Source organism: Papio anubis, chromosome 8, assembly GCF_008728515.1.
Source record: "Papio anubis isolate 15944 chromosome 8, Panubis1.0, whole genome shotgun sequence".
In the NCBI taxonomy this organism is placed as follows: domain Eukaryota; kingdom Metazoa; phylum Chordata; class Mammalia; order Primates; family Cercopithecidae; genus Papio; species Papio anubis.
The window spans coordinates 100,919,042-100,932,022 of NC_044983.1; the positions used below are offsets into that span (position 1 = coordinate 100,919,042).

The 12,981-nt window shown below is 35.5% G+C and overlaps 1 protein-coding gene across 5 annotated transcripts in view; it reads left to right on the plus strand.

Annotated features, from left to right (window-relative positions):
* ZFPM2 (zinc finger protein, FOG family member 2) overlaps positions 1–12,981 on the plus strand; it is a 501,246-nt gene that overhangs the window by 239,989 nt on the left and 248,276 nt on the right. For all 5 annotated transcript variants that reach the window (XM_017962214.3, XM_017962215.3, XM_017962213.3 and 2 more), the window contains one exon: positions 4,442–4,560. In XM_017962214.3, coding sequence (XP_017817703.1) covers positions 4,442–4,560 — 119 coding nt within the window. The remainder of the gene's footprint in view (positions 1–4,441; positions 4,561–12,981) is intronic.

A 12,981-nucleotide genomic window follows, 5' to 3' on the forward strand; every position in this document is an offset into this window, starting at 1 on the left:
TGTCCTAGGTCTTCTTATTTATCATGATATACTCTTTAATCCTATGGCTTGCATTACCATATACAAGGTGTTTTTTTAATTTCTGAATAAATGCCAAGACCTTGCTTCTAGTTAAGACCTTGCGTCTGGGCCCCAGGCCTATACTTGCCTACCTAAAATCACCTATTGCCTTCTTTTTTTTTTTGAGACGGAGTCTTGCTCTGTCCCCCAGGCTGGAGTGCAGTGGCGCGATCTCAGCTCACTGCAAGCTCCGCCCCCTGGGTTCATGCCATTCTCCTGCCTCAGCCTCCCAAGTAGCTGGGACTTCAGGTTTCACCATGTTAGCCAGGATGGTCTCAATCTCCTGACCTTGTGATCCACCCGTCTCGGCTTCCCGAAGTGTTGGGATTACAGGCGTGAGCCACCGTACCTGGTCACCTATTGCCTTCTTTATAGCTACTTCAATATCAACATTACCAAACTATAACTCATTATTTTACTCTTAATTCTTGTTTTTCTTTCTGTGTTCTTCTATCTTAACAGGAACATGGCCGTTGGCCCATGTACCTAAGTGAGATACTTGCGTAACATTCTAGGATTCTCTCTGCCCTAAGTCCTAAAATCTAAACAATCACTAAGTTCTATGACTTTTACTTCCCAAGCCATATGGATTTTATTTCATGGAATTCATCCAGGTTCAGGCTTGTTTTGTTTGTTGCTTTATTCTTTGGCCTAACACACTGTCTGATACTTAGTAGATACCCAATAAATGTTTATAGAATAAATGAATGAATAAACAAATGAATGAGGCATAAAGGAATAAATAAACAAATCAAATAAGAATTGGAGCTTTTCCATCTTATTTCAGAATATCTAATCTTTTCAAGTCAAACATCTATCCTTGGATAAAATGGTTTGAGGACCTAAGTCTCTGGCCCGCCAGCGCAGTGCCCTTCTAATTCTCATAATATATTGTATCTAGGGAAGGAAAATTGCTATCATGGACTGTCAGTGTTGAAAAACACCTTAGCGAGTTGTGAGTGAGTGCAAACCACTCTTTTAACAATGACAAACCAAAGACTCAGAAAAGGTATAACTTATTTGAGGCCGTTCAGCTGGTTATTGAACAGAATAAGTATAAAAATTAATCTTCTTACTTTTAGTGCAGTAATCTTTTCTTTATTTCATGAAACCTATTAATTTTTGGAAAAAATAAAATATCATACTCTTAAGCAATATGTAAGTTAAATATAACTTCTCTTTATACAGTGTTTTACTTCTTTTGCTATCATTAAGCTATGTAACCTTGGTAGAATATACATGCTAATTATTTGCACTGTGCTTGTAGTTTTTAGAAATGCTATTGTGAATAAATGTTTTTATTTAACTATTTCAGCATCAGAAAGGTTTTTTCTAAATCCTGAAATAACTTGTTGGCAAGCAAGAAAGGAGATGGGGGTATTCTTGCTTGTCTAGTAAAGTTGAAAAGATTGACTTGATAATTTGAGCAGTTACTGGACTTTCTGTTGTAGCCATCTTTTAAGAGCTTGTAAAAGTATTTTTGGTCTGCTTAAAATTTTAATGGATAATCAAAGACACTTCAGAAACTTTGGAGACGTTTGGATATCACTTTATGATCTGCCCCAAGTTTGTAGTTCTTAATCCATTAAAAGACAGAGCTGCTTGTAAATCCACAGGTATAGATAAGGGGTCACTGTTTGACTGAGTCTGAACCCTTTTCAAATGAAATATGTCAGTGGCAGAAAGAGAGGATGAATTACTTTTTTAAAGGATTTTCAAAGATTCTCATGATTCCTCTGGTATCACTTAAATGTGACACGACTGGTTTTTTAGTGTGTAAAAAGAAGCAAATTATTTGGGTATATTTTTATGTAGAAAAGAAGATTTTTTAACTTGTATTTAGCTGAGAGATTGAAATGTATTTTATTTTAAATGGTAAATTGTAAATAAACTGTTTTAAATGTAAATACGTATGGTTGAAAATAATACTGAGAACCCCTAGCCGATAGAAATTAAACAGTTTATTTTCAAATAAGAAAATTATCCTAAATATTTCAATAAAGAATGTGAATATGCATATATTAAGTCGTGTTGTCCCACTGGTTCCTCTCTGACATCAGAGTAGATTGTTATCTTTGTGCTCTGTCTCTGAGGGTGTTTCTATAAAGGGTCTCTGATTCCAATACATTAATCAAAAAGATTGCACAAAGATGAAAAACATTTTCAGAGGAAAATCTCATACATGGATTTGTTATTCTGTATACAGAAAACAAATTATTGTCTTTCCATAGTTTCTGAACACTGAGTAAGCATCAGGATCTAGTACTTAGGCATTAATGTGTTATTTCCTATACGTATTCTATTTATATCTTTCAGACGTTCGGATTTATTGAATCTTTCTGGGCTCATTTTCCTCACTGCTGATCATCATTAGCTATTGATATACCAGAATTTAAAACGTTGGAGAATGTTTGTTTGTCTGAATGTAATGTGTTCTTCAATTTTCAGTGTATTTTTCAAGTGGTAAAGAAAGAGAGTGTGAGAAGAAAGGCGAATGGAAGTGTTGTCCTTGAATTTAAATTTTTGACTGGGAACATGAAATTTTTATGAACATTGCATCTTTATTGCTCAGATATAGATAAATTTAAATTTTACCATGGACACAATTTAACCATTACCGAAATATTTTAGCTGATTGTAGGTTATATACTTTAGTTTTGGTTTTCAGGATAAGCAATAATGAAAACATGAAAAATAATGTCTGGTATTTAAACTATTAAAAGGAGGTGTCACTAAATAGAGAAGTAAAGAAGAGATAGAATTGAACTCAGGCTGACAGTGTTTCTTTTAAAAAAAACCTCAAGATTGAATCTGTGTATTTAAAGATAGCTACTAACTTGAAGAGAAGCTAAAGCCAGATTAAGGCAACAATTTCATATGTTACCTGTCATGACATATAGCATTTAGAAAATGTAATTACTAGGCCAGGTGCGGTGGCTCACGCCTGTAATTCCAGCACTTTGGGAAGCCGAGGAGGGTGGATCACCTGAGGTCAGGAGTTCGAGACCAACCTGACCAACATGATGAAACTCCATCTCTACTAAAAATGTGAAATTAGCCGGACCTGGTGGTGCTTGCCTGTAATCTCAGCTACCTGGCAGGCTGAGGCAGGAGCATCTCTTGAACATGAGAGGCAACCTGGGCAACAGGAGCGAAACTCTGTCTCACAAAAAAAAATAAAAAATAAAAAGAAAAAGAAAATATAAGTACTGAATATATTCTATTCTATTTTTCTCAGCTTTCTATTCTATATGGATTTTCATTGACATTAAAATTGATGCAAAAGTAATGGTGGTTTTTGCCATAGTTTTGGACCAACCTAATATTTCTTCCTATTTCATTCCTTCCCATTCTCATGTCTACTGTTGATCAGGCTGAAAAGAAATAACATTAAAAACCAACGAATTTAGGTTACTGAGATAAAATCTTTAAAATATAAACATTTCAGTATGGTGATATGGCATGGTAATACTCTTTGGGGAATAAATATCCTAGATTTGATTATTTCAAAGAGAGGATACAAGTCCTGATTGTGATTTTTTTTTTCTACCTATCCTAAACAACATTTAACCTAATTGTCCTTTTTTTTTTTGACATATTGAGGCCTTCTTTTATTTGTTTGTATATTACTCCATTCGTTTATTTCTTAAGCAAGCATTTAATGAATTCCTACTTTATGCAAATGTGTATACTGTCTTTACTTCCTATTTCCCTTTATAGATTCCAAAATATTACTCTGGAGTAAATGAAAGGAAGAAGACCTTCCAAAACTGCTTATTTCTAAAGTGTTTTTGTTCAAACTCTTTTGGTACAATAGAATTCTATTCAGTACACCAAATACAGAAAAACAAGTAAAAACTTCGTCTAAACATTTTTTATTTGAAAAACATGCCTTGCTATATATTGTACACATAGCCATGTTACCTATTGAAACTGGTAGTAATTTCAGAAAATTACCAAGTACTTAAAAAACTCTCCAGATATTGTTGTTCGAGAGTCTTGAATAAATACAAGAATTTTAACGCAAAATGATTGTCCTACTGTTTCTTGTCTATCTGTTTTGTCATTAGATCAGTGCTTTCTAAGGGAGTGTTATTGTTTCTGGTTCTAAAAGACTTAACTAAAAAGAATTGACTTCAGCAGATGATGTGTGTGAAAAGGTGAAAGGAAGAAATTGAACTAAATTTGAATACAATTATAAGGACAACTTTTATTTTCCTCTTAGGATAGGATGAGTTGTTTTTCAGACAAGTGTAATTAATTCTCTTTATATGAATCCTGAGAATATCATGTGTGTAAAGCAAACACACAAAAAGAGGAGGTGGCTACTGTTAAAGTACAAGTGGAAGTATTCTGAACACTTCTGTTTCATTGTCTACAGGAGAGCTGGAGGTGTTTCAGAAAGATGGGGAACGAAAAATTCAGAGTCGACAGCAACTTCCGGTGGGAACAACCTGGGGGCCGTTTCCTGGGAAGATGGACTTGAATAATAATTCTTTGGTATGTGGATACTCTGAGATGGTTAATATTTTGTCATCAATGGTTAATATTTTGTCATAGCTCAGAAATTATCTCTGCTTGCTTTCCGATGAAATCACTAAAAATAACCATTTGTTTTTTCTTTTTCATGGACGGCAAAACTGGGATACTTTTCAAGTGGTTTGTGTCTGACAGTAATATATACAGAATTTATACAGAAACAGGTTACTCATATTAAATTGTGGCTAGTAAGGTAATATATAAGGTTATTGCTTTATCTGCTTAGCCAGACTAAGACTGTTCACATTTAATAATATATAAAATTGCCTTTATTTTTCAGATGACACAAATTGTCATCCATTACAGGTTTACATGAAGAACAAGAAATAAACAACTATGTTTTTCCTTGGTAATACTGTTTGTACCTTTAAAAGCAGGGATGAATGATCGGCATTATAACTTTTGTTGTTCAGTGTTTTTGTAAAAGTTCTGAGAACAGAAAGTCTATCTCTTGGTGTGATTATGTGGATTATTGATTAATTAGATGTTTTAAAAGTAATGGAGACCGGGCACAGTGGCTCACGCCTATAATCCCAGCACTTTGGGAGGCTGAGACGGGTGGGTCACTTGAGATCAGGAGTTCGAGACCAGCTTGGCCAAACCTGGCAAAACCCCATCTTTACTAAAAATACACACAAAAAAATTAGCCAGACGTGGTAGCAGGTGCCTGTAGTCCCAGCTACTCAAGAGGCTGAGGCAGGAGAATCGCTTGAACCCAGAAGGCAGAGTCTGCAGTGATCTGAGATAATGCCATTGCATTCCAGCCTGGGTGACAGAGCGAGACTCCGTCTCAAAATAATTAATAAATAAATAAATGTAATGGAAAGGTAGGTAGTTTGGTTACATTTAAACTTTATTTCTTAATTGGATATATTACTTTGCTATTCCTGCCTCAGCAACTCACCACAAACTTTGTGCCTTAAAACAACATAAACTTACTATCTTGCAGTTATGGAAGTCAGCAATTCAAATTGGGTGTCACTGGGCTAAAAGCAAGGTGTCTACAGGGCTGAGCTCCTTTTCGGATGCTTTATGGGAGGATCTGTTTTCTTCCTTTTCCAGTTTCTGAGAGCTGCCAGTGGCCCTTCCCTCATAGCCCCCCTTCCATCTTCAAAGCCACCAGCGTCTGACGGAGTCTTTCTCATGTCCACATTCCATCTCTGACTCTTCTGCTTCCCTCTTACACATTTAAGGACACTTAGGATTACACTGTCCACCTGGGTCATCTAAGCTAATTTCTCTTTATTAAGGTCAGCTGATTAACACTCTCCATTCTATTTGCTTCCTTAATTTCTCTTTGCCATGCAAAGGAATGTTCACAAGTTCTAGAGGTCAGGATGTAAACATCTTTGCAAGGAGCTATTCTGCCTACCACATGGCATAAAAGAAAAACAACAGCTGAAAACCTCTCTTATAATAAGTGATAATACAGGCGATGAAATTTGGGAAGAAAAATGTTTAATATTCCTTAGAGAATCCAGAAATTTTATAAGTATTTATTCCACTGAAAGTCCTTCTCTCTAAATGCCATTTATGTAGGAAGAGTCTTATGACTTTTAAAGGACTCTATCTATGCTAAGGGGATGTAAAAACTCCCAGAGTGGTTTTGACAGATGTACTGGGTTCAACAACATTACATTCCTTTTTTGATTTATTGCATGAAGGAAATCCCTTCTTCAAATAATTACATGAAAGAAATTGATACGTGTGGATCTCTGTTTATTCAGTGCCATGTGGATGTGACAGAGGTTGTTGGTTCAACTAAAAGTAATGATTAGAATAAATAGGAAATATTTGTGTTACCAAACTTTTAAAGAGTGCATGAGATCCCAGGGGTACATTTATTACTTTATAAATTCATGTATTTATCCATAAAAGGATGAAATAGGGGTTTTCACATGTATTTAAGGACCAAACAAGCTGACTTTATAGTCCAGACCAAATGTTTAATAATCTGGGCAATTTGTTCTAGGTGGACCCGTGCAGCTACTTCAAAAGAGATTTGTGATATAGCCACAAAATGCAGGCCTCAGTTGGTTGAGTTGTATTAACAGATTGTTCTATTGATTCCTTTCAGAGAGCAGTATTAACTATGTCCATGTCTCAAGCTAATGAATGTTAAGAAAGGCAAGGGAAGGATCGCCTAAACATCAAAGGTTGAATTAAATGCTATTCTGAACTTATTTTATCTGGGAGTTTCTATTTGTCTTCTAGCATTGCTTACTAAACGTTGTAAGCTATATCATATTTATCTTATTTATCACAGTGTATCAGATACCAATGCAACCTTTAATCATTTGAATGATATTTCTTCAAAAGTGTACCTACACTGTATCAGCTATAGTTGATGTGCGAGATGAACATTTTTCAGTTTACTATATTAAAAGAATATATTTACTACATGCTAATTTTGATTAATCTTGCTATTATTCTCTGTATGTATACAGAATGGTAGTTTTATGACATTTTTACCATATGCTAATTCGTGATGGATGGAAAATAAACCTATCTGAGAAAGTTTGATTTTTCATTGAAATAATTTCTGATTTTTAGACAGTTGATGTCATTTTGCTGTTTTAATAGTTCTGTATTACTGTAAAGCTATTTTATGCCATATTTAATTTTTTAAAAGGAGTTTATATAGATGAAATTTTCAGAATTTTTGATACTATTTAAAACGTATGAATACTCTTTAGATTATCAACAATTGGGTAATGGGTGATTATTTAGAAAACAATTTTAATACTTCAGTTTTCTTCTTTTGTCTTAGGGTTTAAATATCAAATTATTTTATTTAGTTAAAATACAGCATTTTTCCTGATTTTAAAATTTAGTTGCCTCACTAAAATATATTTTCAAATGTTTTTATTTTGAAATAACATCCTCTTCCAAAATTTACTTCTGAATTTATATCATTAAATACTACTAGTATTATTATTCCTACTGCTGTTACTACTGTACATCAAATTGGTTAACATATATGACTGGAAAATGGAAATAGATTAGTTCATTTAATCCTCCAAAAAACCTGTGAATTTGGTTCTATCATAAATCACATTTTATAGATAAGAAAATAAAAATTCTCACTTCTGATTCCAGAGTCTCCTTTTTTAAAGACTCTGCCACACTGCCTTCTCAGTATAACATCTGTAACATGATTTGAGCATGATAAAATTGTTGATGATTTCTTAACATGAATCATAAATTTATAAAAATCTCTGGGAGGAAATATGCAAAAATTAGAAATATACCTGTTTTTTTCCCTGATGGGCAAAATATTTGTTATGTAATTAGACTACTTGAGCAGTTAAAAATTAATTGAAAGACTTCTGGAGTTTTGTTACCTCTTCATAATTTGGACAGTACTATAATATGTATTTGATATCATAAATATTCCTCATAATAAAATATAGAGTCTACCCCTTCCCTACCCAACCTTGAATCAAATTTGGATTAGTGCACTCTCTTAAATTGCTTATTCGCCAACTGATGTAATGTTACTCTGCTCAGACTCATGGTGTTGGCTCGGGAGATTCGGCTCACTAATTAATCCAACACAGTAATTAATTGAGTCGCCATGCCAGATGTCAAATCCTTTTTATATCTTTCAAGTCCCCATCTTCAAGTACATTAGCAATATGCCACCTTCTGCAGGAAGGCTTTGCAGACCAGGCATTTAGATGTATATAGAACATTTTTAAAAACACAGAAACACCAAACAAATTGGTTTGACAAAAAGTTATTCTTAGAATTATGTAACACACTGAACATAGAAATAGAGTATCTTTTGTCCATACCTTATTATCTTGGTAGATACTTCATGTTTCAAAAGTTTTATAAGAGCAACAGCAGCATAGTAAATACTTTCATTGGGCCAGATACTGGTCAAAGTGCTTTACATGTTTTATAGCATATTTACTTCTTACACAAGTGCAAGAGAAGATAATATTTATCTCCTTGCTTACAGAGGCGTAAACTGCTACTTTGGGAAGTTAAATAACTAGCCTAAGGTCAACTTGGTCTGATTCCATAACCCATGCTCCAGTCTTAGAAATGTTTTCTGTGATATGATAATAATAATGCCTAGCTTACAGGAATTTTGGACTAAATGGGATAGCATATGTGAGTTATCCACAAATTTCAACTACTATTACTAGTCAGTAATCTGTGGAAGTGAACCCATTGAAATCTTTCAACTTTAAAGCAAAAAACACTCTTTAAATTAAACAAGTAACACTATAAACCTTGGTGTTTGGGGATTTTACATGCCTAAATTTGACCGCCAAGGTCTCTGTCTTAGGATTCTCAAGAGAAACAGAACAACAGGATGTGTAGGTATATAGACAGAGATTTATTACAAGGAATTGGCTTGTCCAGTTATGATGGTTGGGAAGTACAAAATCTGCAGTATTCAGTCAGGTGAGAGACTCGGGAGAGCCAGTGGTGCAGATAAAGTTCGATAGCGGTCTTTGGGATATTTCCTCGCCTATAGGGAAGCCAGTCTTTTTGGTCTCTTCAGGCTTTCAGTTGATTGGGTGAGACCCACTCACATTTTGGAGGGCAGTCTTTTTTATCCATAGTTCACTGATTTAAATGTTAATTTCATTCAGAAACACCCTGTGAGTTGGCAATTAAAATGAACCATCACAGGCTCCAAAGGTCTGCACTACCTTGCAAGTTTCAGTGTTTTGAGGTATGACCTTATACTTATGAAAAAATTGTTACCAGTGAGGGAGCCCAGCATTCTTTCCAGCATCTCACCTCATATCTCAGAAGTAACTTATATTAAATGCTATCATAGTAGCACAAACTTGGTGTTTTTGGAAGTTTTGCAATTTTATTCATTGAAAAAAAATCAAAGGACTACTGACAAGGAAGAAATTTTAAAAATTACCTTAAGTTCTGATCAATATCTGGTTTGGATGTGGTTTTAGAACATCTGTATTTATATGTCCTACCTTTGAAGTTTTTCCTCATATTCTCCCAAGGACAAAGATCCTTGTAATAAACTAAATCTCAGCTGTGCTACCATGTGGTAGTGCTTAGTAAGTATCAAGCAACAGTGATTACTTGGAAGGTTGGGTGTCTGAAATTTAAATGGCGTTTGCCTTCTCTTGCTTTTAAATATATCAGCTGTTGATAGCTAACTATTCTGATTGGATTCAGTCAACTACTGGAATCATACAACATACATAGTTAATTAAATAGAAAGCCCCAGATTACTTACAACATAGTAGTAAACTCATCGCAACCTGTTAAATTCAACAAATGAAATTTGATAGAGAAATCTCATTTTATTCTGTTCAAGCAGAACAAAACCTTGTATTATTTTCCCACAGGGTATTTGTGATACTGAATTTTTTTTAAAAATAAAATATACATATAAAGGGCACTATAGATATTTTGTTGACCTAATAATGAAATAATGCATGTATTAAATTGCATCTTAAAAGTTTTAAGATAGTCATCTTTCTAGAAGTGTGATTACGGAAAAAACTAGAAGTCCCTGATCTACCTGCTCATAATCAGAATTATTAATTGCCTCCATTTCTTCCTTTGCAGTTTTATCTTTTCCAGTATTCATCTTTGATCTTAATCATTGCTAGTCTTCAAGCTTCATACTGTACCTATCCTGTAGCAAATATATCTCTACCCATGTCTCCAGCATTCACCTCCATAGGCAAAGGCTGCCCAGTGGGCACACCTGTGACTTTTCTACCTGAGCACTTTTTTCCAGCCTTAAGAGCAAACTCCCTGTAAACTGGGAAAACTGCAAGTGCTGGAGATTTCCTATTCCCAAAGATTATCCTCAACCAATGATGGACAGAAGGTTGGTGGACTAACACCTCCGCTTCCCTTCTTCTTGGTTAGGATACAAGATGTGTTCTATATTGTCTATTAGAATTTGGCAGTGGAATTGAGCGCTGATTGCCTTGACAGTGAACATTTTGTGAACCTCTTCCCTTTCTTGCTTACTTGGCCACAACCTTACTGGGATTTTCTGGGATCAACTTCCCAGTAAACTACTTGTACTGGAATCAGTCTCAGGGTAAGCCTCTGGGGAATCCATACTAAGACAGCCTCTAAGATGTAATAATGAAATAAATTTGAAAGCAATATCCAAATTATTATTGAGATTATAGAGGACATATAATTATTTAACCTTTATTATCCAATTTTGGACCTCTATTACTGGCACATAATTGGTATTCAATAAATACTCTTTAAAATAAAAATCTAATCGAATTGAATTTACTTATCAGGAACATTCTCACTGACTCCACCCATATTCTCCATCTTTCCCATCTCAATGGCATAATTTATAATTTTGCTGAGGCATGACTTTTTGTTCAGCCTCAGATTTCATTGATGTTGACATTGTGAATGATATCTTCCTTCTTAATATTCATTTTAATCTGGGCTCAGGACTACCATACTTTCCTATTTCTCATATCTCTCTGGGTCTTGGCTCTTTTTAATTTAACTGTGAGTGTTTCCCAAAACACTTCTGGCCTTTCTTCTCTTCTCCCTCTGTTCCCAGTGCCTCGGGGAGCTTATCCACTTGCAAAGCTTCAGCTACTAATTTACAAATGACATTTAAATAAAAAAATCTCTAACCTTGGCTTTTTACCCTTTCTCTAATAGCACATTTCAACTGTTTTGCGAGCCTTTCCCATTTAATTCCTCCAACTACACAGTCACAAAGAGAGTTTATTCCTGTCTCCACAGACAGCCTGTCTTTTCCTGACTTCCAGCTCTCAGTCACCTTTAATCCTAGTCCTCTGCTTCTCCTTTCCTACCTCTGCTGGGAGTCCATTCTCTCAGTTATCTTGTGTCTTTTCTGCATTTCTACCTCTCCTTCTCACATCTCAAATGCTATTCACACACAGTTACACATACCCTACCTCTCTCCTTTTGCCTGTAACTACTACCATCTCTTTTTCCTTCTATTCAGAGTCAAACATCTTCCAAGACTCTCCATTTCATGTCCAGAAACCAAGCATCATAACTCCTGCTTTCGTAATGATTGTTCTCCTCTTTCTGTTCCTACTACCACTGCTTTAATCAAAAGCCCCATCACTTCTCTCTTGACTATTACAATATTCTTCTGTCCTTCCTTGTCATCTTTTTCTTTACTCAGACCACAGTATGTCCTGAAAGCAAAACTACAGTAGTCACTTAACTCCTGTGCTTTAAAATCATTCTAAAGGGCACGAGAATACCCCAAGGTTTTGATAAAGCCTAAAAAAGGCCTTCATGATACTCACCTCCCCAGGTGATGCTCACCTCCCCAAATCTGACCCCTTTTCCACTCTCTTATAGACTTTAGGCATTCTGAACTACCTGCAGTGCCCTGAATGTCCATTTTTCTTCCACATCTGTACATTTGGTCCTGTTGTTTTATCGTCTTGGAAACCCCTATTCCCCCCTCCCCACCTATCTCTCTTCATCTCACTAACTCCAATACTTATTTAAAGACTCTGCTCAAAGTCACTTCCAAAGTAGACCTTCTCTGAAGCCTCCTGTCTGGAATAGATAACCACTCTTGGAGTATTTCCCTGGTGCTCTAGGTTTACTAGGATAAGAGCACTGATCACGTAGCTGTGAGCTCCTGTTTGCTTGTCTATCTCCCCTGCAGACCATATGCTTATTATCTATTTTTTATCTTTCTATCCTTCCTACTTAGAACAATGTCTAGCTTATACTAAGAGCTCAATGAATAATATTTGAATGAATCAGCACATTAATTTTTTCCTTTCGCTTTTCTCCATAGCAGGAACAGCTGCACACCCCTCCTTATTCAAGACCCTGCATCCTTCCTGAGGCTTTACGTCCATGTCTGTTTCGTCTGTGATCTTGCTTCATCTGCTCAACTCAGCAGAGCAGTGACCACAGGAAATGCTGTCTTGTACCTGTTTCGTTTGTTTAGAGACTTGCCCTTTTAGTTTAATCTCAAGTGAGAGGCAAGTTCAGTAGGACAAGATAACTGTGTCTATTTCTTCAGTTTTTATCTCATAAGGAGATATGCTCATGATGGTTTCTAGAGAAATGTTGACTAATTTCAGTATAAGATTTGCAACCCTTGGGTGCAGCTAGGGAGGATGAGGTGTTGAGCCTAGTGAGGCAATTATGATTTGTTTACAACAGACTCAGTTTTAGATCCCTCGCTATGACATGGGTGAAGGCCAAGAAGGTGTTCTACTCTACCATGCTTTCTGTGAAGTCGCATCCAGCCTCACACATTCCAGTGACAAACCATCTGGGAAATTCCATCTGTCTCTGCTTGGAAACTGAGGTGGCAGTCGCCCACTGTGAGCAATTTTCTATTAACTTCTTGGATAAGATCAGTCAGATTTATACTGAATTGATGGGAACCGTAAG